The sequence below is a fragment of the Emys orbicularis genome, chromosome 3 (assembly GCF_028017835.1).
Source record: "Emys orbicularis isolate rEmyOrb1 chromosome 3, rEmyOrb1.hap1, whole genome shotgun sequence".
NCBI classification, from domain to species: domain Eukaryota; kingdom Metazoa; phylum Chordata; order Testudines; family Emydidae; genus Emys; species Emys orbicularis.
This window is the reverse complement of record NC_088685.1, coordinates 163,839,581-163,867,262: the sequence shown is the minus strand read 5'-3', so window position 1 is coordinate 163,867,262 and position 27,682 is coordinate 163,839,581. Positions and strand designations below refer to the sequence as shown.

General features: G+C 43.1%; 2 protein-coding genes across 2 annotated transcripts in view; one reads left to right on the top strand and one right to left on the bottom strand.

Annotated features, from left to right (window-relative positions):
- The window catches only part of CAPN2 (calpain 2), a 49,808-nt gene extending 35,250 nt beyond the window's left edge, over nt 1–14,558 (top strand). Inside the window, exons 13-21 of the mRNA XM_065401351.1 lie at nt 176–212; nt 1,508–1,573; nt 3,747–3,804; nt 6,082–6,146; nt 7,410–7,478; nt 8,958–9,036; nt 10,632–10,748; nt 12,253–12,311; nt 14,535–14,558. Of these exons, the coding sequence (XP_065257423.1) occupies nt 176–212; nt 1,508–1,573; nt 3,747–3,804; nt 6,082–6,146; nt 7,410–7,478; nt 8,958–9,036; nt 10,632–10,748; nt 12,253–12,311; nt 14,535–14,558 (574 nt within the window). The remainder of the gene's footprint in view (nt 1–175; nt 213–1,507; nt 1,574–3,746; nt 3,805–6,081; nt 6,147–7,409; nt 7,479–8,957; nt 9,037–10,631; nt 10,749–12,252; nt 12,312–14,534) is intronic.
- Nucleotides 14,559–17,473: 2,915 nt separating this feature from the next.
- TP53BP2 (tumor protein p53 binding protein 2) overlaps nt 17,474–27,682 on the bottom strand; it is a 31,361-nt gene continuing 21,152 nt past the window's right edge. Inside the window, exons 15-16 of the mRNA XM_065400573.1 lie at nt 22,881–23,080; nt 17,474–18,342 (exon numbers count right to left, since the gene is read on the bottom strand). Of these exons, the coding sequence (XP_065256645.1) occupies nt 18,301–18,342; nt 22,881–23,080 (242 nt within the window). The 3' untranslated portion in view covers nt 17,474–18,300. The remainder of the gene's footprint in view (nt 18,343–22,880; nt 23,081–27,682) is intronic.

Here is a 27,682-nt window from a genome sequence, read left to right as displayed (position 1 = left end):
CCTCAAAAATTATTATTAACAACTTGATTTTCAATTAATATTTAAATGGATTTTTTTAGTATTTTCTAATGCTATATTACAGGAGTTAAAAGAACCAGTATTGAAGTAAAACTTCTGCTTAAGCTCGTTTATTTTTTATTCGTTTGTTTTAACATCAATCCTTTTATCTTTCTAGGATTGTAGATGATGAAATTGAGGCCAATATTGAAGAGGTATATCTTCTTTCCCCCCACCTTAATATTGCTTATTGAAGCGATCCTATCACAGACAGAAAGGTGATAGTTAAGGATACGATTCTATCATGGAGGTCACGGATTCCGTGACTTGCCGGGATCTCCGTGACTTCTTCTGGGGCAGGGCTGGAGCACCTGTCAACCCAGGGACCGCTGGAGCAGCAGCCCCCGGTTGAAGCCATGCCTGGGGTTAGGTCAGCGCCCTTGGGGCAGGAGCAGCGGTGGGGCTGGAGAAGCTGCCAGCGGTCAGCTCTGGGGGCTGCTGATGCAGAAGCAGCGGCCCCCAGGCCCACCAGAGCAGCAGCTGGGGTTGGGTTAGCCCCCCTGGCAGCACTCTATTTCTCCTCTGCCATCCCCCACCTCCCTCCTGGTATTTTTAGTAAAAGTCAAGGACAGGTCGTGGGCTTCTGTGAACTTTTGTTTATTGCCTGCGATTTGTCCCTGACTTTTACTAAAAATGCCTTTGACAGAATCTTAACCTCATTGATAGATCACGCCTTTTTTCCATTTATCTGAATGTGCATTTCTGACTCCCCCGTTTCTCGAGCAGTACAAAACATGCACAGTATTGTAGTCTTTTTCTGTTAGTCCATAATCCGTCAAGAACTCCTATTTCATCCTGAAGCCAGATTCTTGGATGTACATACGTGGCTCCCAGTGAAGTCAATGAAAACATCAGAAGCAGCTTTGAAAATAGATTTCAGCCTTTACCTGCAGCAACAAAACTCAGCCTGCTCAGATACCAGATCAGATACTGTTCATTGAAATGATTCACGCCTAGGCAAAGAGGCTTCAGTTTTCAGATGTAGACATTAATCCATATTTGAGTATAGGGACCCAATCCAGCAATACGTAGTTGTTAGTAGTCCCACTGACATTATGAAATGGCTTGTGAAAGGGATGCAGGATTATATGTATAGTTTTGTTAGCGAGAGCTTGTCCTAGTAGTTAAAGCAGGAGATTACTTAATTAGCATGTATGTAAATCTTTGCAGGAGTGGGATCTTAATGTTTTACTTTTGTTTCTTTAAACAGACACTCTCGGGTTCAGTTTAGTCCAATATTTGGTTTTGTTAAAAAAAAACATACCAAAAATAGAATCAATAGTAAAAATTAGATTTTAAAAATTCTTTCCAATGCAATAATCGGCAGTGTTACTTGTACCATAGCTAAGGAAATGCATTCGTTTAAATAGGATTGCTAATGAAACAGCATCTCCGACACAATGTCCCTCCTTATAACAGGTTGATTTTTACCATTCAAACCCTTTTCTAGAACGACATCAGTGAAGAGAACATTGAACCCAGTTTCAAAAAACTTTTTGCGCAGTTGGCTGGAGCGGTGGGTATTTCTCTTACATATTCTTATCCATTATTATTAGTGTACATGGTTCTCCACAAATCTTCTTTGTCTTCTGTTCCAATGAGCAGTTTAACTCACATGTGCTGGCCAGATTTGCAAAACATACATACATCATTGTGCAAGCCAAAATGTCCACAGGTGTGTGCCTAATTACCAAAGGCAATGGGTTGTGTAACTTACCACTCCGGCGCCTCCTTGTGGCTGAAATGGGAATTAGCTCTGGTAGCCAGTGCATCTTCCTCTGGTGGTGCCTCGCCGCCATCACTTTTGTTCCCGGACCCACACCACCCCCAGGACTGCGGCATTCTCTTCATAGACACTGCTCTCCGGCTGTGTCACACTCTGTGTTCCCCCCTTCCAGGGGACAATATCATAGTCCATTAATGCAGCCACTTCCTCAGTGGTGAGTGGGGGTGGGGGGAACCCAGGCCCACCCATTACTCTGGGTCCCAGCCCAGGAACCCTCTAGATGGCTGCCACTTGCTGTGTCCACTCTGACTCCTCAGTTCATTTCCCTGGGCCACTATCCTATGGCCTCCAGCACCTTCTTCCCCTTACCTCAGTACTTCAGCCTGCCAGTCTTAGCAGCTAGCCAGGAGTTCTCTCTAGCTTCCCAGGTCCCTGCTGGCAGCACTGCTTTGTCCAGGGTGCTAGCACGCCTTCCTCCTGCTAAGAGCCTGATCTTCCCTCCTCAAGCTCCAGGCAGCTACTGCCTCTGCTCTGCAACTCTTCTTATATAGGCCTGCCCGACCCTGATTGGCTGCTCCTCACAGCCCCTCTCCTATTGGCTGCTTTCTGCACAGCCTCCCTAGGGCTCCAGTAACCCCTTACAGGCCAGTGTGGGGTGGATGTCCCATCACAGTCTCATATAGCCCCCAGCTAAAGAACTTAGCTCTTCGGGTCAAGCTCTTTAGATTCATGCCTTTAGCTCTGGAAGTTCCTGGTTCAGCTCATCCAGCAATCACAGCAATTATACACGCAAAATATGCAAGTTGCACATGTACTTTTATGCACGCTGCTGAGCACATGCCCTTCTGAAAAATCTGGCTTATGGAGTAACCAGGTATGACAAGATACAGGGGCAATATCTGGTCCCCAGAGAAAAAGGCTCAGCTGAGCTTCCCCTTTGCCTCTTGCATGGGTGCTCAGAGGAAAGAGCTTCCTGGCTATACACCCAGGGCTCCAGTGAGTGGAGCGAACCCCAGGCAGGGAGAGTTACTATTACTCTTTTTGTGATACATTATCTTGTTTAGACTTACTCTGGTTAAGCCCTCTGCTGATTGCACCTGCGGTTGTTTCTGCTGAGTCAGTCTCCTAGCTCAGTGGTTCTCAACCTGGGGTATGCATACCCCTGGGGTTACGCAGAGGTCTTCCGGGGGTACATCAACTTATCTAGAGATTTGCCTAGTTTTGCAACAGGCTACATAAAAAGCACCAGCGAAGTCAGTACAGACCAAAATTTCATACGGACAATCACTTGTTTATATTGCTCTATATACTATACACTGAAATGTAAGTACAATATTTATATTCCAATCAATTTATTTTATAATTATATGGTAAAAATGAGAAAGTTAGCACTGTTTCAGTAATAGTGTGCTGTGACACTTTTGTATTTTGTAAGCAAGGAGTTTAAGTGAGGTGAAACATGGGGGTCCACAAGACAAATCAGACTCCTGAAAGAGGCACAGTAGTGTGAAAAGGTTGAGAGCCACTGCCCTGGCTCACATCTAGAAAGCAGTGCGGAAGCAATGGAATCCAGACCTGGCCAGTGAGATCAGCACAGGAAGGTTTCACAGAAGGAGTGGGTTTTATGGAAGGATTTGAAGTCCAAGACAGAGTGTGCTTGGAGCACGAGAGGTGATGGGAAATTTCAAGAGTAAAAGCTAGACCTGGCAAACTCATCAGAAGGAGTCCTGAGCATGCCCAGTATCTGCTGTTAGCATGAGAGGTGCTAGCCAGATTAGAAAATGCAGACAGTTTAAAACATTGCAGAGCTTTTGATTTCATTTGTGCAAATTTTATTCAGTCCGGGTAAATGCAATAGATCTTCTAGCTAACCCTCTCATGCCCTTCCCCGTTACATAGATTCCACATCTGGCTTGGCTTACTATGAATATTTTGTTACAACTGTTCTGTTACATTTCCACAGGATGCAGAGATCTCTGCTTTTGAATTATGTAATATCCTGAGAAAAATCATGGCTAAACGTAAGTGTCTTCCTCTCCTCTGAGAACACATTGTCTCTGGTGGCCAGTAGTAGGTTAGAGAGACGGAGCACCCACAACTCCCAGAGAAGTCAAAGGTGCAGACATCCATCCCAGTCCTGTGCTTCACAGAGATCTCAGCCCCTGATTGCTGAGACTAAACACTCCAGAGCTGCAGGGAAAACTCTTGGCAGTCTGAGCTCAGGACTGCTCAACACCACACCTGCTTGAATGAGGAATACTCCTTGTGCACAAGTGTGTGTATAGGTGTTATTGGGTCTGGCTAGTCAGATAGAAGCATGTTGAACTGGTTAGCTCAAGGGACTGGTAATGGACAAGAGTGTCCCTACCCTCTAGTGGTTTGAATCCAACCTAGGTTGATATTGATGCAAAATAATCAGATTATGTGATCACCCTACTCAAACCTATGGGCAGACATGCTGCTGTATTCTGAACAAGATGCAAGCAACACCAAGAAGCACTGCAGAAGCCTTACTATGAGGGAATTACAATGATCAGGGTTGGTGTCCGGTGTCACAAAAGCATAAACTACTCTTACAAGTGCCTCGTGAAATAATTGAGGTCAGGACCTGCACAATTGAAAAACTTACAGCTCCTCTTTCTGGTTTAGAGAGGGGGTAACTTACACAGTCAGCTGCCTATTTTAAGCCTCCAAGGTCAGTGACAGCACAGCCAACTGTCTAGGGCTTCTCTCAGTGATATGGAGGGGGGGGGGTTAATCTTGTTTTTCTTGCACAAAGGGACTCAGGACTTGTTGTTACTGGTTTAGTCTCCCCTTGGACACTGATCAAGTTCAGGGAGATAAAAGCCCCACTGATTTTTACAGACATCAGCCAAACAGACGGGGAGTTCCATGCTGTGCTCTCTCTCCCTGGATGCACCAGCATGGTATTGATTGTCTTTCCTGTGTAATTGAGCTCAGGCTCCTTCCCCTTTCCTTCAGTCCCCACCGGAGCACCTGTGTTTACTGGCAAAGGACAGGACCAGAGAGACTCGATCTCTGCAGCTCACATACAAACCAATTTCTGAGTGGAGGTTCTGCTGGGAAAATCTCCCAGCAGCTTTTACGCTTAGGACTCATGGTCAATTGCAGCGAAGTGCTGAGGATGCTGATCATGGTCACTTTGCCCACCCCCTTGATTCTAGTCATGTGCCCCACCATTGTGCAAAATGAGAACTTTCCTGCAACCCTTCGGAGAGAGTCCTTGTCCCACAGTCCCTGGCCTGCCTGTAGACAGCCTGCTGTTTAGCATGAAGCCACTCTGTATTCCATGCCAACAAGTCTTGCCCCCCACCCACCTCCCAGCATCTACTGTAGGCACATGCTGTGTCCTTCGTTGAGGGAGAGCAGGATTCAGCAGCCGAGAAGGCAGCTTTCACTAAGAGGGCCTGCAAGAGGAGACAAGAAGGTTTCCATCAAGCAGGTGGGAGATGATAGGATTCTCTGGAGGCAGGAGTCCTGCCCTAGGCTCTCCTCCCAGCACCCACAGACTCTCCCTACTGGTTTGACACCAGTCACGTAAAAATTAACCAGTTCCCTGGCAATGTCCAGCTGAGAACTAGCCAGTTTCCTAAGGATTAAAATTACATTTGGTAGGAGCCGAAAGCAGCTCCTAGACTAGTGGGTAGCACCACCTGCATCTTACTATATGGATTGGCTGTGAGCATATGTATGATCTTGCCCTCTAGTAGCTGCTCCACCGAAAAGATAAGGGTCTTGCTAACAGCAGCTAAAGGAATTTCACTTTAGTCCAAACAAGAGAGCCTTGTATTTTTGGAGCTGAAGGCCCAGGGTTGTTAATGGCTGCGTGCCTACGTGTGTGTGCCAGTGGTAGTAACATTACCGCCCAGCACAAAGCATAGAATGACGGTAGCCTAGAATCAAACTAGAGACTGCTCATTGCCCCATCAAAGACCAAAGGAAGGGTTCAGGTACAGACACAATTACTGGTTATTGAACAGCGGACGTAGTAGAAGAGGTGCTATAGAACTGAGCTTTCTAGGCATGAGTAATTGCTCTACACAGCATTAAAAACACCCAGACAGTTGGGTTCCGAAGCACTCTTCACTATCTATATATACAAACCTACAAAGTCTAGCTCCGTATCTGCACTGCTGTACTTGTTAGGCTCTGATGGATTCTGCAGTTGAAGACAGGGAGGCCCACTAGAGGTCTCCCAAAGTATTTAAAGGGTTACTATCCAATTTCTATATCCTTCCACATGTAACTAACCTGCCTTTTGTCCTCTTTCCTTACAGGACAAGATATTAAATCAGATGGCTTCAGTATTGAGACGTGTAAAATAATGGTTGATCTGTTAGATGTATCCTTCAATTGTATTAGCTAGACTGTGTTCCTCTATCCGTGCTGAAATAGATCCAGTGGGGGAGCGGGGATGTCCCTATCAATCCATCCCATCCTTTCCGCAACCCCTGCAGGAGGGAAGGCCAGATCTGCTTGTGACTGCCACCCTTTAATGACTCTCCTGCATAGAGACTCTAGATGTTAATAGTACTGCCAGTTAATGCTGAATCTACAGTATCTCTAGCAGTGGGAACCTGTATTTTTAGAGCAGAAGGTCCTGTCCGAATTCCAGCCTTGATGCTACACGTGTGGTCTGGCTGGCAACAGCCTAGGAAAATTGGCTCCCGACATGGCATCAGTAGCATGGGCTCATTTAGAGGACCTAAACATGCCTATTAGAAGTGAGGAAATCAGTACATTCAATCCTGTGGTATTCAGATCCTACCATGTCAGATTTGGCCAGAACATAGTAAGAATCACAAAGATTTCACTGTTAAAAACAAGGGAAACAAACTAGAAGCATAGTCCCAGAACTTCTCCCCAGACAATACATTGTTTTTCTGAGCCCAATGCCCTAGGAAGAAATCTACTGTGATAGCCATGCTCCGTTTCACTGGGGGGGAGAGGAGGGAGATTTTTTGATCTTTTAAACCTTTACAGGTTTGAGAATAATGTGGTTAGAAAAAGAAAAATACCAAACAAAATGAAGCTCTCTTGTAATTTGTTGTAAAATATGGCAGAGCCCAGGATTCCACAGTTGTAGTTACAGTAAGAGAGACAGACAGTGACTGACAGACAGACAGTGATGTTGGGATTCTTTTGTTAGGGGTTTTCTGAAGAACTACAAATTCTGTAAACAGCAGCTCTTGCTTTTGGTTATGTCTCTGTTTAGAATCCAAACAGAGTATGACTCAGATTTCCATCAATAGCTGAACCCCCACTGCGGGACAGAATGGCATCCTCTCGGTACACGTGCTGAATAGTTAGAGATTACCTGTGGGAGGCAGTGAAAAGGCTTGGGGAAATATTCAGAGGTTCAGATTTAATTCATCCAAACAGTTGATTTAGAAACTTAAAACACAACCTGAAGAAACAGAGGAAGAGTCCCTATATCCTGCAGGATGAGCCAGACTAAGCCATGCATCACAAGATGATTTGAATCCTTCTCTAAATTGGACATCAGAAAAGCAGTGCTGAGGTTATATTACAGCAAACCTAATGTAGTGGAGGGAAAACATTTCTTTCCTGCCATCCAAAGAGGTTCCCTTAACTCTTCCTGCAGTTGGATGGAAGCGGTAAACTGGGACTGAAGGAGTTCTACATACTCTGGACAAAGATACAGAAATATCAAGTAAGATATGATCTCTGTATAAGGGAGCATACAGTATACTACTCATGTGGATGTAGCCTGGTCTGTTCAATGGCTGTTGGAGCACTGTGGGTGTAACTCTGTATGTATATTGTGGGTACAGTATATTTATCTATATGGGCAGTTCTGAGCACTCTTGTTAAACGGAAAGGTTGTGTTCTTCAGTAGAAACCTGCTTCCCTGCCCAGTTCTGTAAGGCACTGAACTGCCTCCACTCCCACTAAGTCAGTGGGAGCTGGGGACGCTCAGCTCGTCACAAGAGGGACACAGCATCTTGCAGGATGGGGCTCAATGGGACTAGAGTGGCCTAGAGCAGCACAAGGCCAGTGGCACACACAGACCACAAATGCAGAACATAAAGGCAGGGCTGTTTCTGTCCTACCCTTTCCTCACTGGGAATTCCTGCCCGTATTTGCACATCAGCTTCGCCAGCTGCTCAAATTTTAAAAACTTATTTTTATAAAAATAATAGGCCACCAGAATGGCCACATGTAAGCAACAGTAAATAAAAGAACCAAAGTATTAGACGTCTCTTATCAGCTAACTCCACATTCTACAGCTGAGGACCACACTGATGGCAACATGATGGCAACACCAAACACAGGGACCTGGGACCTTCAGGCTGGTTCACTCTTGGTGACCAGTTTAAAACAGGGGGGGCGGATCCTCAGCTGGTTTAAGACAATTTACACAAGCTGAGGATCTGACCCCTGGGATTTTAAGCTTTAAAGCCCTAGAGACAAGTCAGTTGCTCTTTTGAATTCTAGGGTGAAGAGGAGAAGGTGGAGCCACCTCTGCTCCTGTGACTGCTCCTCACATTAGCTCCACCTCCCTCCCCCATCCTTAGCCTTCCACTTACAGGTCTGATAATTTTACCACAGGACTGAGTGCTAGACAGTGCCTGCTTTGTCAGTGGTTCTGCAGTCCCACATTGTATCTACCCTGCGATCACCGCCCTTTCAGGTGACTTCCTGGTGTCTCCTCCCTACTGTATGCTGCACTGAAAGAATTAGCTATGACTCCATCTAAGGCCAGGTCTACACGACAGACCTATATCGGTATCACTATGTCACTCGGGGGTGAAAAAGTGATGTAGTTATACTGACAGCCCCCCATGTACACAGCACTATATCGGCGGGAGAGCTTCTCCCGACGACATAGCTACCGCCTCTTGGGGAGATGGAGTATCTACGCCAACGGGGGAAGCTCTCCTGTAGCAACGTCTTCACTAAAGCACCTTCCCCAGTGCAGCTGCTGTAGTGCTGTACGTGAAGACAAGAACTAGGAGCAGCTGTATGACTGACTGACGCTAATTAAATCAATCCAAAATCCATTTTAGGTTCCGTTTCTCAGGAAAGCAGAGACTGCTTTCCACAGGCATTTATCTGACTTCTGGCTGAAGCCAAAATAACCAGCTCTTAATTATTGATGAGCTCCAACACTGGGTTTTGTGTTTTACAGAAAATCTATAGGGAAATAGATGTCGATCGCTCTGGTACCATGAACTCCTACGAGATGCGGAGAGCATTAGAAGAAGCAGGTACTTCTATTCCGCTATAGCTGTATGACCCAACATTTATCTGCCTGTATATAGGGTTATGCCACTTCAAGTCCCTTATCTAGACCAATAATCAAAGTCAATAGGTGCTGGTGTAAATACAGTGTCACCATTTCAGTGATCTTTACCAGTGACACTGGCTTATTGTGTACACTCATCTTTCTCTCTGGTGGTTGGCCATGGTATCTGTCTATACACAGCAATATAGGCACATTAAAAATGGCCCAGATGAGCGGCTTCCTGTTTGGGGCTACTCTTACTTAGGACCTGGCCCAGTAGGATCATGAGTAGGCCCTTAACAACCAGGATCCACAGGCTGACATCCTTTAGTGATAGAGTTGGCCAGGTTGCCCATGAAGAGGAGGCAATCAATGCAAGCACCTCTGATGAATCACCATTAAATAATAATACTAAGCTCTACTGATGAAAAGTTCTATAGAAGATCTCAAAATGCTTTACAAAAGATGTCAATATCATTATCCCCATTTTACAGAGGGGGAAACAGGCATAGAAAGGGAAAGTGACTTGCCCAAGGTCACCCAGCAAGTCAGTGGCAGAGCTGGGAATAGAGGCCAGGTCTCCTAAGACCCAGTCCAGTGCTCTGTGCACTGGATTCTTATGACCACTGCACAATGACTACAAGGGGAATAAAATAAATACACAAGCCCAGAATGAACTGGCACCTGGATAAAGCTCCTCATAAAAGCACAACATCCACTGAAGTTCTCCATACCACAGCTGGGTGCTGGAAACCAACATCAGCACAGCACTGTAATTACACTGTAAACAGCTTCAACAGAGTGAAAGTACATGTTCAGCTATGGATGGGCTAGTCTCAAGAGTCGGAGTTTGAATGCTCATCTAAACTGTTAGAGAGCTTCACAAGGCTGCAAAGCCACGGGTCCTGACAACAATCCCACCGGAACCCTCCTAGAACAACCCCGATCATCCCCACCTGCTGCTGTTTTTGTGTGGGTAAGGCCAGATATCTCTGTTTGGCTTCCTTGGTGGAAAGACTGCTTTCCCTCTGGGGGTCTTGGGACCAGTAGGCAGCAGTTCTATGCCCCTCAAATTCTGGGTGGTCTTTGGGTAAGACACAGCCCCCACTTACTACAGTACAGAGCTGCTCTTTACCATCAACCATTTTTCTCTGACTGGTCCACAGAAGACAGCCACTCCCTCTAAGACAGTGAATCAAAATGGGTTCTGCTAGCCCTCCTGAGTACATGGAGTAGCGAATCAATCAGCACTAATACCAAACAACTTAGAAATGCCCACAGATGAACAAAGTAAAAACGTGTTATGACCCTTCATAACCAACCAGCTCAATAGTTAAAAAAGCAATTTGAAAACTAGACACAGAAATGTGACCAAGTAGCCAATATAGATATGAACATTTTCCAACATTGCTCCCAGTTCGCAAACACTTTGTGATCTTAAAAAAAAAATAAAAAATAAAAAAAGTTGTTTTAACAAAAATATACACATTACTCCTGCTATTTTGCCAATACCTGATTGCATTATTAGCTGGCCAAATGTTTTCAAAATACATAAATACCTTTTATTTTGCCGTGTAGGGTTCAAGCTGACTTGCCAGCTGCACCAAGTCATTGTGGCTCGTTTTGCAGATGACCAGCTTATCATTGACTTCGATAATTTTGTCAGGTGCTTGATTCGGCTGGAAACTTTGTTCAGTGAGTATGTTCTTAGTAAATCTTTACATTGTGAGCAGCCCCTCGCCTCGCTGCATTGTATAAGGTCCAGACTTATTCTAACACAAGGCTCTCTGATTTGCACTAGAATATTGAGACAAGCTGAGACTCCAATCCTACACTCTGATCTGCGCAGAAAGACAGCTGTACTTTCCGCAAGGGTCTGTCTGCATAGATCAGACTTCAGGATTGAGCTTAAAACATTTGTTACAGTCTTTAGTTACAGCCCACAGCCAAAAGCTAGATTCATAAGGGGGATTTAGGCATTAAACTGTTTAACATCTAGCTGTCCCGCTGCCTAGTGGAATCCACAACCCCAAGTGAGTTGCCCAGGCTTCCCATACAATGCAGGGGGAGAATTAGGTGCCTAAAATAGGATTTGCAGAAGCCAGCATGCTGAGTGGGGGCGGGGTCTATCAGTCTCACCTGTTGAAATTGTTCCACTTGTTTTGAAATACTTAGTCATTGGGCCAGAGAGCATGAGAATTACTCTTTAGTCAGTGGTTGCAGCTGGTAGGGGGAAGACCAGGGTTTAAATCCCAGCCATGAACCCACCAGAGTGAAAATTTGAACCCTGGTCTCCACTCTTGGATGAATGCTTTAACCACTTAGCTTTTGTGTAGGGGGGAGGCATCACCGCCGCTGTGTTTTGTGCGGGACTCAATCCAGTAGGCGTGCTCTTAGGTGCCAGTGTGAGCATGCCTACCGAATCAGGTCCTGCAGGCAAGACAGGCGTGAGAATACCTAGCTTGTGAATTCTTATGGGGCTTAAGCCTGAGTTAGGCACCCAGCTGCTCAGTGGTGTCAGGACTTACCTGGTTTGGCACATGCTCACCAGCAGCAATTTAGGCGCCATAGGAACTTACCACTTAGACAGCATGGGACTTTAGGAGCCTCCAGGGTTAAGCGGCAGCTGAGCTCTGGTTTTCTGAATGCCAGTGGTGGTTAAATGTTGGCCTTATGTGGCCTAAAGTGGCAGTTGGGTACCTACGTCCCCCTTGTGAATGGCACCTCCAGTGCTAATGTGACAAAAATAGAAAGCACTTCAGTTTGCAATAACAGCTTTAAAAGAATACTTATTTTCACAGACAACTCTCCTTACCAGTGTTCTAAACGTACAATGGACTATTAAAAGAATTTTTCAAACGAACGATTTAACATTACAGTCTTTATGTTGCTTGTTTACTTTTTTCATGTCACTCAGCTTGAACTAAGCAGCCACTAGTTTTCATGCACTAGGACAAAGCTGCAATGTTTTTGCTGTAACTAGTGGAATATTTAAAAAAAAAAAAAAAAAAAAAAAAAGGAAGCAGCTTTGATGAGATTTCTCTTGGTTTGGTTTTCTAAAAGGTTGTTTTCATAAACCCTAAATTTGTCCCTTTAAATCTGAGACAAACGTTCATAGTCGAGACATAGTCAAGATTCAGCTTCCGGTTCCCACTGCTTTCTTCCTACACACATCTTATTTCTCTCTCCTCTTTGACAGAAATATTTAAGAAACTGGATGCTGAGAAAAGTGGAACGGTGGAGATGAACCTTAACACTGTAAGTTAATAAGTCTACTCGGGTTCAACAGCACAGATCTGTGGCTTGCTGAGATGGTTTTGGAGAAAAATGCTCATTCAGTTCTAAAAGCTGTTTCCCCTGGTAGCACTGGATCTATACATTTGGGATGGTTGATGCCCGCTGTAGTGTGCCAGTTTCACGCAGTGTTGGGAATCTAAGCACAAGTAACATTTTGGTATCTTCTGGGCCTAGAGTTCTTTGTGCATGTGATTAAAGAAGGTAAATCTCTCTCTAATCCATTTATATTACTCTCTATTTCCTCAGAATGGCCTCTTCCAGTCAGGGATGCTGGAACAATTTGTAGAGTGGAGGTGCTAAGAGCCATTGAACCAAACTGTAAACCCTGCATGTAATGGAAACCACTTCAAGCCAGGGAATGTGGCAGCACCCCTAGTTCCAGCACCTATACTTCTAGTTAGATAACCTTATATTTTACTGGGATGAATTTCAATTGCAGCCTGCCTAGTTTACTCCTGGGGCAATTCTGGGCCAAAAAAATTAAAATTCTGCAACAACAACAAAAAAAATTCTGTGCACAATATTTTACAAGTCTACAAAATTCTGCATATTTTGTCAAAATAACAATATAATCACACCAGTTTCAATTATTTTGTTTATTTCAAAATACCTGTTGTCTGTATTGTTACAGACATACTTGGTAACAACAAAAATTCAGAAAATGTTTTTTGACAAATAGATTCTTTACTAGGCATATTAATACAGAACTCTGAGTAATAATTCATTTAAACTACAATACAGAACCGTATTTCCCGCACCCCTCAGAAGCAGTGCAAAGGCTTGAGGGAGTCAGGGGTAATGGAGGAGCTGAGGGAGAGGGAAGTAAATTGCTGGGAAGGAGCCTGGGTGTGAACTTGGAGGGTTGTTGGGTATGGGTGGGAAAAGTATGGAACAGGTTTTTTTGAGGGTGGGGGAGGGATTGTTGGGAAGCTTCCCCCATGCAGACCCTGGCTGACCCCTAGCCTCTCCCATTCAGTCAGGCACATCTGCCCATCCCATGTGTCCTTTCACCCCCACTCAGACACCTCCTCTCCCCCATGCAGCTCTGTATCCCTGTCTGTGGGGGCACAGACATCCCCATGTGTCTGTGCCCCCACTCAGCCACCCTCTGTCCCTATGTAGCTCTGCACCCTCTCCCAATCACCATGTGCCCCTGTGTATCCACTCCCAGTCAGCTCCTGCCCCAGTTTGTCCTCCCCCCACTAGCCGTTATGAGCCCATCTGACTCCCCAGCAGCCCCACGCTGTCTGTCTCCCCATAGCCCCTGTCTCCTGACCTGGCTTGACAGGCACTGCGAAGAAGGCAGGCTCTCTCTCTTCCCTAGCTGGCTGGGAGCTGCTGCTTTGTTCTAGCGCCACAACACCTTCTGGTGGGCAAAAGGCAGAACTGCAGCAACGTTTTGGCAGAAGCTTTTTTCTGCACCAAAATATGTATATATATATATATATATATATGCACAGCTCATTAATTATGCATGTGTGCAGTAGGGCAGAATTCCCCCAGGAGTACTAATTCTCCTATTTCCTAGTTTTTCCATCAATAGTAGGTCGTTGTGTATTCCATCTTCCCATAAAGTCCTCCCCTACCCCCATCGCTATAATTTTATCCTCTACCACTTCTATTCTCCTTCAAAGGGGATTCAGCTAATGAAAGAGAGTGCACACGTGGGTTTAATTCACTTCACAGCTTTAGTTAATTCATCTTAATGTCCCTGCAGAGAAGTTCTCCGTGTATGAGATAAGCTAATGTTGCTCCCAGTAATTTGAATGATACTTGGAGTAGGGTTGTCATCTTCTGGTGACAATCAGGTTACATTACTACAAGAGAATAGCTGAAGTTGGTTAATTATAAAAGGGTGTTTACAATTCAGACCTTAAACTGTTACATGAACATTTCAGGCACTTCAGTGCATAAGATGCAACTGATAACATTTGTTCTACATTTCATATGCATTTGTAACCTAAACAAAAAGTCTACCGATGTAAGGTATTCAGGAAACATCCCCCAATGTCATCTCTAGGAATAGATTTTCCTTCTTTGCACTAAATACAATCTTGTCCAGACCCCATCATCTCAAGAACTTGTTGATATATAACATGTCATCTTGCTAAACTTGCATTGTGCTTTATGTCTTATGGTAGATGAGGACAGCCCTTAACTCCTGTTCTTCCTTCTCTCCACTAGTGGTTGTGTTTTACTAGTATTTGACGCAATACCGGACCTCAGCTGAAGACATCTCATGGAATCAAGATAATGCAAAAATGTTCATACAACTTGCAATAACACCCCGACCCCACAGTATCCCAACATCAACCTGTTCCTTATGTTTATAAATGGAGATGTTTAAACTAGTGTAGGAGGGGATGGGCAGACTATTTTGAAGTACCCGAAAGACCAAAACTCCAACAATACAAAAGCTTGCAGTCTCATTATCTATATAGACTGCATATATAACTACCTTTATAAGTTCAGTGTGAAAGCTCTAATTTTGTATATAATTCTTCAGTTCTATTTTTGACAACTTTGCTTAATTGATCTGTTTTACATTTAATCAGGAAGATATTTAAAGTGCAGTTAAATGTGACTCTTCTGAGGCAGAGCAATTTTCACTGTAAATTAGAAGGAAGTTTATTTTAAAGTGTCAAGTATCAGAGGGGTAGCCGTGTTAGTCTGAATCTGTAAAAAGCAACAGAGGGTCCTGTGGCACCTTTAAGACTAACAGAAGTATTGGGAGCATAAGCTCTTGCATCTGAAGAAGTGAGGTTCTTACCCACAAAAGCTTATGCTCCCAATACTTTTGTTAGTCTTAAAGGTGCCACAGGACCCTCTGTTGCTATTTTAAAGTGAAGTTTGTAGTTTGTTGCATTTTTAAGCTGCTTGGGAGTAGTGGCCATCTTCTTCAAAAAAATTAGAGATAAGTGGGAGGTCTGAATAGAGAAGGCAGAAGGGGCCCATTGCCCTTCAGTTTTTCACCTATTAGAAGTACTCTTCCTTTTGAAATTAGAGCAATATTCCCTTTTAAATAGGCAACACACTGAATAAGCTTCCTGTTGCAAGCTTGCTACCCCTTAAATGCATTGGTAATCCTGTTTCATACCTGCAAACCATAGCATTCTTTGGGTTAACTGTATTTTGAAGGATTGGATTAAGTAGTTCTATGCCAGTTTGACCAGCAGGAAACCATACACCTAAGAAGACAGTATCTTATTAGTCTGATATTTGATCCCCATGCAAGAGGATTGCTACCAGTGAGATCTGTGTCAGCAACCAAAGACTTCAAGAGGAAACAAATGCTGCCATGTATGGTAGGGAACGTCACTGGTTATGAATTATAAAAATAAAACCCCTTAAACCTTACAAAATGAATGTAATGTATTGAATGTAACATTATTTCTATTGTTGCCTTCACTTCTCCCAACTACTTATTTAAATAAAAACAGTTAGGCCTGGTCCAGCTGGAAGGTCTTTCTTTGTAATGGGGATCAGTTGGGTGCATAAAGCCCTGATTGTCAACAGAATAATATTGGGGGGGGAGGGGAGGAGGAAGCAGAGCGGAGAGAAAATGCACATAAGCTTAGATTAATTGCAATACGTTTTCTATATGCTGTGTATTTGTTGCATAATCATATGTTACATGTTCTTTAAAGTCTGCTGTAGAAAGCAATGCTGATAAGTGAGATTCAGGAATGGCTTCTATAAAATCAGAGAAATACTACACTGCATACCGAAGGCATGAAATTACCAAGTATCCAATACATGTACATGGCTCCCTACAGGGCCGGCTCCAGGGTTTTGGCCGCCCCAAGCAGCCCAAAAAAAAAAAAAAAAAAAAAAAAAAAAGTCGCGATCTGCGGCGGCAATTCGGCGGAAGGTCCTTCGCTCCGAGCCGGAGTGAGGGACCGTCCGCCGAATTGCCGCCGAATAGCTGGACGTGCCGCCCTTCTCCAAAGTGGCCGCCCCAAGCACCTGCTTGACAAGCTGGTGCCTGGAGCTGGCCCTGGCTCCCTATTAAAAGCGTAAGCATGAGATTCTGAACATTAACAGACTTCAATTTCATGACCAAGTCGCATTTACTATCATCTAAACTTGCTGAGGAATTGGGTGGCGGTAGAGTCTTTGCTTGTGTGTGTTTAGAGTCTTTGCTCCACTGCTGAGTGTGGCTTTCCTATTGAAAGCCCCCCATGTGTTGGTATGTCTTTTCAATTGGGCAATGGCACTCCTATTTATCCAGCAAGGGTCTGACAGCAGCAATCCATACCCAGATGATCAGCAGGTTCGATATTCTTGCCTACCAAGGATTCCAGCAGGGCTTCCTCTGTTGCTTACATCTTTTGTTCAGCATGCAGCCCGCATCTGCTCACTGGTTCGAGCAATTAAGCTCATTGCTCAAACTAGGTGAATGGTTACTATACATCATTGCCAACCTACATTGGTCCTAGAGGTGACAAGCACTTTTGCCCACTGCCAATCCCCTGAGCTATCCAGTTCCACATGCTCATGTTAGTCTGACAAACCTTTTCACCAGATCCAATGAAAGATATCACATTCACAAAGCCATCTACAGAACAATTCCCAAACCCTGAGCTGGAGTAGAAAGATCACAGTGTGGTCAGAGATTTTTTTCAGTTTGTAGTGATTGTCCATGCAGTTCATGGCCTCACATAGACTCCTTTCCTACAAGGGAAGGTTACTGAGTCTCAAGTTTTATTGACATGTCTTTAACAAAGCTATGACTAGGTACAGTAATATCTCCTATAAGATTATCCTGGTGGAAAAGGCTAGTTAAAAGTAATTCTTCTGCTATAAATCTTTCCATTTAAAATATATCTGTATAGAGTAATTCCATTAACTTAAGCAGATCTAGTAGTCACTTATAACTTCATGTTACTCCTAAAACTAATAATGGATATGGCTTGCATAGCAGGTTAGATGAAAGTTGTAAGTCAAAGAATGTTTTCCACACTGATATTGTAATAGTTGAATACTGGCATATTCTAGGATGTTACAGTGTATTGTGTTTATGTATCTGCATAGCAGGTTGAGATTTCTCAGTGACGTGCTAATGCAGATGATGTCTGGGATAGAGTTTGACATTAAGTGCCAAAGAATTAAATCTTCAGAGGAGACACCATTTTAATCATATCACAATTAACAAAAAATAAACACATATGGATTATAACAAAGTTTGTAAGTTTTAAAGGCTACAGAAAGTTTCTATGCTTAATTTTCAGTTACAAAAAAAGACAATAAATACAGGATTTTTTTTGTGTGTGTGTAAAAACAGATTCTAAAAACTACATTACCTCTGATATAGCACAAGTATTTCGAATACATGGAATTCCTTAGATGCTACAGCATTTTATAGTTATTGCTCAATGGACTGGTCAAAAGTTCTTCACTGTTAGACACCCTATTTTATCTTCATAACTTTAACTCAGCCATTTTAACAAATACTCTGCTTACAGAAATGTGCTTTCGGATACTATGTAGGTAGCTTGGATGACTAATTTCCTCCACTAGGAACAAAGCCAAAGACAGATTTGGAGAAAGCCAGTTGTGTGGAACATGAACTCCCGCACTGAGGAATTGCAAAGCTCATTGCATATCATGCAGGAAATTTAAAAAAAAAAAAAAAGTGAATTCTGTTTCTGTGTACGCATGTGCCATTTGGAAAAGCAGAGTGGGCACTAGTTGAACGTCAGGCTTGCTTAGGCCAGATGTAGCACAATGCCATTTGCTTGTAAGCAGCATTTCAGCGTATGGAATGCCCTCCTCCATTTGTGAATCCATTGATCCTTCATTTGTTTTCAAGCACATTCTTCATTGCTTTCAAGTTACATTGTTATTAAAATGAGTCTCATGAAATTGGAACTAACACAAAATGATTTCTTTTATAGAAGTGATAAATCACCCATGATTAGAACTTCATAACTCGGGATTCTGTGCAATTTCATGCCAAGCTTCTTTGCCTTGGTTTAATCCTTGGGTACAGCTGTGGGGGGAGGGGGGAAGGAGGAAAAAAAAGATTTTTAAAATGTTAGAGTATAATGGAGCAGAAATTCTTAAATTTAAAGAAAGTAAATGTAGACAAGTATTTCTATCATGAATACCAAGAGCCACCAGTGTCTAATTATATACACATCATCTTCGGTGACAAAGGAGTACTTACATAAAATTCCTACAGAGGCAACTTAAAAAAATAAAATAAATAAAAGTAGCAATTGCAAAGATTTTTTTAAAACTTTCTCCAGGCAAGCATAAAAATATCACAGGGATGTATCAATTGTGACAACGCAGTAGCAGAGTAATATGAATGTCAAAAGCAATACATTGAAAAGCAAGCAATTCTAAATTATCTAAGCCCTTAGGAACATTCAGCCCTATTCAGATAGGCTGTCGTGCAACAAGTGATCTCTACTACAGTGAGCTTTAGAAGGTATTTCTATTCTATTTTATAAACAAAAGAAGAGGTCAGGGTCTAAAGTCTATTGATTTCATTCATCTCAGTGCATATCAAACAGCTTTTGACAGGCAACAGATATATAGATAATCTGAAAAAAAAAAAAAAGGGTTATAGATACCTCTACCAATTGTCTGGTTCTGTGAGGACAGAGTCAGTATGAAATTTTCCCTGCTTTGATCACTGGATATTGGTCAACACCCCTTTAAATGCCAGGCCCCGAAACAGGTTTAATCCAAACCAATCACATATCCATATGTATCAAACAGTGGATCAGTGTTTGAATACAGGAAGTTCCTATCAGTCAGTAAATTGCTTCTGAAGAGAAGAACTGCAGACAGTTAGCCACCAGAACTCACAAATCCATTTGGTCATTTTTCACCATCAGCTGAGATGTGAAATCATAGATTAAAGCTACCAACAGATTGAGTCCATTAAAAAATTGACATTGCCCAAAGAGTTTCTGTTTTGCATAGACCTAGTCTGCATCTGTATTATAATTATGGTTTGAAGACTTGTAGCCACTATCTTGCCATTCACATAGGATTCAGCAGAGTTCTCACATAGCCTGGTAAGTTTCACTAACATGGCTGGCAAGAATAATCTTCCAGACAGAAAGTATTGAAGCAGATGATCATTGATCCTAGACTCACCAAATGCACTTAACCTCAAAAGGGGAAAGCAGCTGTGATATCATACAAAGGAGAAAGAATGTGTCAAACTACTGAATCTCTTTCTCTGGGCTAAACACCTGGGCCTGAGTTTCAGGCAATGCCATGGATGTATGCAGTGTCCAAGCACTTCCTTCTCAGTCTAACGAAGGATCATTTAGCTATGAATACTTAATCGATTGAAGACTGAATAGGCAGCTCCAAAACTTTAATGGCTAGCATGTTTAATTCTGTGTCTTCTAGTCCTTCCAGAGCAGGTGACAGGAATTCCACTGTGGTGAGGCTCAAAATAGCTAAGAAGCTTGCAAAGGTTTATTGCTTTACGGGTTTTAAATGATCACAGGAGAACAGAGGTTTCTCGTGTTCTCACACCTGTGCTCTTGCTCAGCCTTGGAGGGGAAAACAATCCCTGCAGTATCACCACAGGCACAGTGCTTCCACTGGAGGAGAAGAGACATTTAATTTCGGTTCCTGATCTTTTCTCCAAATGCCTCCAGAAGCAGTGGAGGCTTTTGCAGAGCTGCTTCTTCATGGAGTGCTCCCTCTCTGTCCCCACAGCTTGGCATGAACAATGTGCCCCTCTAGAAACTGATCAGGGTTGTCTCTTAATCCTGGTGCCCCTAGACCAGTGATACTCAGACCTCATTGGTTCCTGGAGCCAAATTAGCAATCAACATTATCCAAAGGAGCCACAGTACTGTGAATTCATTATTTCCTTTACTATTTTATATATAAATTCTCACAGCAAAATGACTGACCAAGTATTCTACAATTGGTTAATAACATCATAAAAGCATCCTGATAGGAATTAAATCACACAGTAATATCGTGCTGTAAAGAGCCACTTGCGACTCCTGAGCCTTGGTCGGAGTATCACTGCCCTAGACCAATGGGACAACCCTCTACATACACAGACCTTGCCTGGCTCTGCTGCCTTCTCTCTCTTTCCTTTTCCAGACCCAGGACTGTTCCTGAACTGTTGCTAATGCACATGGCTTCACAAGAAGCATTGGCTAGGGGTGGTAGAGTGAAAGTGAGACAATCCATTTCAGTTTCACTCTGGTTCTCCTGCTGAGGACACAGATCCTGAGGAAAGGATGGGTGCCATGCCTTCCTCCAGTCATCTCCTGAAGACAAATTAGGAAGAACGTATATGGGCACCAGACCAACCCTCTTTAGCTTGCTCTTTGGCTTTTGTAGAGGCTAGCGGAGATCCTTCCATATCCCACACCCACTCCCTTCAACCCCTCAAAAACACACCAGAAGAGTAAAATAAATTTAGAACAGATGAAGAAAAAACTAGTCTCTTTCCTTCCCCTCCCATTCACCAGTAGCTGAAATAAAATCCCCCTTTCCTTTAGCCCATTTTAAACACTGAACGGGATGGTAAGAAAGCAACACCACAACCAAGAAATTAAATCCCAAACTGTTTTGTTGAAACACTGTTTGGCAAAAGTGTGTTTTGCCAGGTGACTGTATAATACGAAGGGCCATTCCTATTGGTAAAAGAGCAAAGGGAAGTTGGATCAGCAACGTTCATTACCCTGTACTCCAGAACCATTACCTTTCGGAGGCTATGTCTTCAAAGTTAAGAGTCCATTTTTACATCGAGATAGCGATCTCTCTGTAAGATCCTAGTGGAGACATGGCAGTGTGTGTTTAACGTCAATGTAGTTAGTCAAAGCAAACCCCAGGTTGGATTAGCTACACTGAGGTAAAAAGCTTTTTATCCATTAAGATTTCCATCAAAATAGCTCTCAATGTAAAAAAACAACAAACCACCACCACCACCACCAAAAACACACACCACTTTTGGGGGGTGGAGGAGGGAAGAGGGACAATGAAGAGATAGCCTAACAGGAAATTCAGTAATAACCAGAGTTTTCCTTTATGGCTGTATACCACAAACACAGCCTTCAGATTCCAAGGCGTTAATGCTGTTTGAGAAAGGACTGGAAGCATGAAGAGATAGTCAAAAACCAAAAAAACCAAAAACACTACACCCAGCAGAAGGGGTATGTCAGGAAGACTTTAAAAAGTTATGAGTAGGCCTGTTCTGAAAGACATAGGAATCCAGTCTTCATTTCCATCCATTTGTGAAACTCTCTCTGGAAATCGTAGCCAGCTTGTGTGCATGGATTATCTGTATGAGGAAGGAGGTACAGCCTGTTTGAAGCATCAATGAGCTGAAATTCAGAGCAGTTAAGAGGTTCTGCCAACACTGAAGGATTATCTCCTGCAGCAGGGATACTGGACATGTATGAAAAGCTTAATGGGGAGAAGTTTTAAATAAAGAGACAGAAGTGTCCATTTGCTACAGTTTTCTGGGAATCTGGGTGTTTGGGGGAGAAGGGAGAGAGAGAGGAAAATGTGTTTCAAAGAGATCTGCCCCATTTCCCCATTAACAAGTGTTGTAAAAAATAGAACAGAGTGGGATGAAATCACCAGCACCACTCACTTTAGCATGGATTTCTGTGATATGCTTCAATTTATACAACAATTGCTGCACCAGCAGAGAATTATAAGAAGCATTTTTCCAGCCTCAAAATATACAATACATTTGGGGAAACGAGTTAACTTAGAAGACAGACCGATAAGAATGGAGGCACCTCTAACCCACAGGAGGCAAATGTGCGAATCACATCCCAGGACCGACATCTCAATCTCATCAACCTACCAATTTATTTCTAGAACAATACTTCTCAAATTGCATGCTGCAAGGCTTAAGTTGTCGTAATCCAGACATTATAAAATAATTTACTGAAGTTTCAGTGCATAGAGAATTGTCATTTGTTTTCTTCTGCTTCTAGAACAAGAGATTTCATGACAGCTGACACTAAATGAATAATACAAGGAGGACAATAAGAATCTTCACAGGTCTTGCTTTTTTGACAGCATGATCTTTCTCTTCCAAACTGGAACTATTTTAACTGTAGAATTTTGTGGCATGCCTCGTCCTATGAGATCGCTCCAGGGATAATTAGAGGGGAAGATGCAATATGCGCATCCAGAGTATAGGCAGGAGGGCTGGTGGCTCACCATAGTCATCTTCATGGGAGCAGAAGTAGACCACACCCTTAAACCAAGTGTCAGATTTGCAGCTGACTATGCGTAATAAAATGGCTGTATTTGAGATGCCTTTTTCCAGAAAGTATCACTATCTGGAAAAGAAAACACTAACTCCTGCTTTCCCCATAGCAACGGAAAAGCCTTTGGTCAAAATGGAGCTGTAGAAGTCACACATTCAGTTGCCAATTAGTAATTATCTTTTTTGAGATGGTAAGACAAGATTGCATGTGCATGTAGAATCAACACTGACATGTTGGTTATGTGACTGCTTTTCCATACATGTAGTTTGTACTTCAAAGGTCGTAGGACTAAGTATCAAGAGCAACTCACCCCCAGCAGGTTGCGTGGTATATATCCTTCTTTGTCATTTAGCCGTGCCCACCACCACTCAATTTCATCTTCATCTTCCCGGCGTAGTATTGTCATGCAGTCTCCTTCTTTCATGGACAACTCATCATCATTCTGTGCTTCATAATCCCAGAGTGCGTAGATCACCCCTTTGTTCATTATCCCCATTTTCTCCTGCACTCCTGGAACAAGACAGACAAAACAAAACAGCTCAACCTAAATTGGACCTCAATGTCATGGTCACTTGGGAATAACTGTTGTACCATATCTGACAGCCAAACAAGGGATGTGCACAAGAAAGTCATGACTTCTATCAAGTTAGCTACCTAGTTATCAGCAAACAAATAATGCATTCCTGAAAAAACTATTAAAGGATTAAGAGGCATTAGAAAACTTCAGACAATTTTCAAACACATGTAATCTCCTACGTACGTTATGCTCAAGAAGCATTTGCTAGATAGAAAAGTCCAAGAAATGGGCGTATTGTAAAGTCAACATAATAAGAAGACTAGTTCATTACTAAAGGTTTATTACTAAAGGTAAATGTTATTGTAGTTCCCTGGCTTCTTATTGAGTATGTGCAAGAAATGCAAGCTGCTGTTTTTAAAAGCATGATTAACAACTCTATTAGCAAGAAGGTGGTTTTTATTCAGCAACAGCAAAGTGAAAATGGTATTCAAGTAAGCACTACACCCCCATTTGAGAGAAAGGAAAATGAAGGTACTGAGAGATTAAGTGAGTTTCTACAATGTCACTTAAATTCAGAGATAAGGACAGACGGTCACCTGATTTTTAGACTCATGCTCTACCCTCTGCCTAAAGCATATATCTACCCCCCTCTGCTTTATCTTTAAGTAACTACTGGTTTTGTTTATATAAACACACACACATATCCCAGCAGTTCCTAAATTTGCACCACTAATTTTATCTAGATTTAGATAAAAATAAGTTAGTTAAATTGCTTCTTCACAGTATGTTGGACAAATCTGTGCTAATTACAGCTGTTATTTAGGATTTGCGTATCATCATCATGAGTTCGCATATTTAATTTTTAAGCTAGAGACATTTTTAAAAGCTCCCCCAGTATGCATTCCTCCACTTCCAGACTGGAAACCAAAAGCAGAATTTTAATTTGGAGTAAGCCAACTAAATACTGTATATACTGCCCTCCTCTTATTTATTCTACTTAAAAGGACAAATCCTAGCTCTCCCTTGTACAGAACTGTACTAGTTGATGTGGTGTGCACACCTCACCCTTACCAAAGGGAGGAATCCAAAGCATTTTTTGGTAATGCAGCAGCCTTAATATGCTGATAGATGAGCCAACATCTTCTAGTTTGACAAAACAGCTCAGGTGAAAGCTGTGGAATCCTGAAAGTATCACTTCATTCCCTGCTTCTATACATGCTTAATGTAAATGCTACTGTCTTTTTAACAAGACCAGTTCAAGAAAATCAGATTCCAGTCAGTCAAAAAACAAAGGGTGGAGGAGGAGATTAATTTTAACATTAAAAAACCAAACCAACAACAATAATCCAGATTATGTAGTTTCAGTCAACACTCTTCTAGTGTCCAGAGACAGGAAGTATAGTGCATGGAGAATACACAGCCATCCTCTTATTAGTGCTTATGTAAAGAGCCTTTGCTTCCTGCAATGTTTGAACAGGAGCAGCAGTGTGCCTGTTGAGACTGTTGGCCCTTGAAAAGATGGCATTCTGGTAGCAAAGTTCCCCTGGGTAGGAATGGTGAAGCAGCTGATGAGAGAGATCACATGACCTGGGAAGGGACATGTGACATGGGAATCAGGTACATAAGCTCTAGGCACATTTCAGAGAGCAGGGACTAGGAAAGAGCTGGCACGGGTCTCTCTGCAGCAATCTGCGGGACAGTTTGACTGGGGTAGAGCCAGGATGTCAGAGAAGGGCCAGCAGAGCTCCTGGCATAGAGGGAGCTGGGGCAGGACCTCAGGAGCAAGATTACACAGAAGCCCCGATAAAAAGTTGCGGGGAGCCTGAATACAAGGGTGAAGGGTTGAATTCCTTTTTAAAAACTTAATAAACCAGACGCCAGAGGGAGATTTTAATTTGGAACAACATTTGTGTGTGGTGCACAAGTACCTCTGGGGCACAGCAGGGGGGGCTGAGACATGGTGGTGCACCACAGCAGGACAGGAAGTGAAACCATGGCACAAGCCTCTCAAGTTGGACAAAAGGAGCCTGTCAGCAGGAGGTTAACCCCAGTAAATTACATAGGCCCAGCTCCCCTGTGCCAGAGCAGGCGCTCTGCTCCCATTTCCCAGTTACGAGGGTGGGGCAGCACTGGGGGGCTCTAAGGGATGCAGGAGGGACCCAGTGAAAGGAAGTCTATAAGAGAAGCCAGGAAAGAGTACCAGTGAGTCAGAGCAGACTAGTTTCATCAGGACGGGCAGGTGAGAGCTGCCAGGGACCAAGGGATCATGGAAGGTCCCAGAAGGAAGCCGGAGGCAGGGAGAGCACCCAAGAGGGTTTTGCTGGCTGACTTCCCCAAACCAGAGAGCCAGGGCCAAAGGGCTGAAGGCAGGAGGAGGAGCAGAGGGAGTTGCTTGCTGGCTCTAAGCTGCAGAGCTGGAACCAAGGGCTGATGGCAGGGGAGCAGTGGAGGAGTTTACCTGTTAACATCTCCAGGACCAGACAGCTGGTCCCAGAGGAACTGAGAGAGGGTCTTGGAGGAGTGAGGGATGCTGCTCTGGCAAGGAGGCTCCCAGCAGAGAGCTGAGGGGGTTCCTGATGGGAAGAGCAGGGATGCACTCCAGTGTGAAGGGCAGGGGCAGCTATCCTGGTACAAGGACAGGAGAGGACTGCACTGGAGAGAGCTAGGACATGGTGAGGGACACTGGGGCTGTATGTTGCATGTACTGTTTGGACTACGCTAGTGGAATTCTGCATTATAGGGGGATGGGACTTGTTTGGATTTATGTGCATGGGACTTTTGTAATAAATGACCCTTCTCCCTGCCCAAAGGCTATATTTATGCTTGGGAAGATGCTTTGGACTATGTCTGAAGAGCTGAGGGAAACTGAGGCAGGTGCAGCTGTCATGCTGTTGTCTGCCAGTGGAGGGCACTCTGGGCACGGCTGCCCTTCTTACACAGCTATAGGAGCATGCTTGAGGCAAGAACATTAATACATCTCAGTATCATGTGCATGTATTACTGACTCATCATTCCTTGTCAGAACTTTCAAATAGAACTCTACCAAACCCATTTCACCTTTCACAGGATTCCTTAACTCTGTCTGCTAAAGAAAGGTTTGTGTTCGGTCTAAGGCCCTCGTTTTCACCATCTACTTGACCTTGCAGTGAAGTGACCCCGTTGCATGTGGACCTTAGTTATGTACTGTAGCAACATGCAGGGATATTGAACACAGGATTAGGATCCCAAAGGATTTGGCAGAAAGGGAAGCTGGGTTGTGTGGGAAAAGAATTGTAAGTCAAAACACAAGAGCACTAGAGGCGAGAAACGTACAGGTAATGGACATGGGTTTGTTTAATTGCTTTCCCCCCCCCCCCCAGTTTATCCGTGTGTAGAAATTACTCTTAAAATGAAGATGGTAAAGCCAGCAAATCTCAATGGGAATAAGATTACAAGCATAAGTAATATCATAGTTCTGCTTTAAGCCTCTAGTCCTTCAGCCCGGATTGAATTAAATGTGGCTAGATGTGCTGAAGCAGCTTTACAAGTATTGTCATTTCTTTGCAGCTAAAAGGGATTAGGTGAATATTATTCAGGACTATATATTGACTGCTTCACTGCTGTCCAGTACACGAAGTACATCCATCCAGTTTATATGCGGCTCCTGTGCTCTGTCTACTGTGGCATCCAGAGGGTCAGATTTCAATTCAACATCCATTCTTTAAAATAGCAGCATATGAAAAGGCAAATGGAAGGAATATTCTGAACTCACTCCTTGGCACCAGGAATCAGATTTTCCCAGTCTATGAACATACTATCATTGTTGTAGATTACCAGAAACATCATATTAATAGGTTTTGAAGTCCAAAAATAACCAGACATCAAATACATAAGCAGTGTCCTACTGCTTGCTTAAAGATGCTAGTTTCAATCTGTAAAAACAGACAGTGACCTAAAATTTTACCACTATAGAACAGCCAATATGATGCCTATTTGAAAGGATCTCTGTGACCTCAGTTTAAATCCTACTTAGTTGGGTTTCCTACTTTCAAAAGAACACCTTTATATTTGAAACCAAGTGACTCCTTGGTTAGCAATCACAATCCAATGAGGACAGCTGAATAGATCTGGAACTTTGAGATAACTGATGAAGCAGCTTACAGAAGTTTGTACAAACTACTGCCTATGTTCCACTTGTTCTAGGGATAACTAAAAAGCTCTGTTTTTACTACTATCCTCCAGTCACACACACACACACACACACACACACACACCCCACTTCTAAAAAAAGATAGTCATCTCCTATCTACTGATCAGTTAGATAGTCAAGAGAAAATACATTTGAACTTTCAATACTAATGTGTTAAAAAAGCTTGGGATCCTCAATGATCAATACACTTCCCATATTGTGCAGAGTGCAGAAAAGACAAAGATGGCTGTACTTTTGAACAGCTACTCCCTCTAGCCTTACTATCTGAAGAGGACTTCAAAAAATCCTACATTGTAATTATGGGGTAACAGAATACAGGAAACAGTACGGAATCAAGTTTAGAGCACAAAACCTCTGACTGATCAGAAACTTGGCAAAAACTTCCTTACTTCCGATATTCATTTCT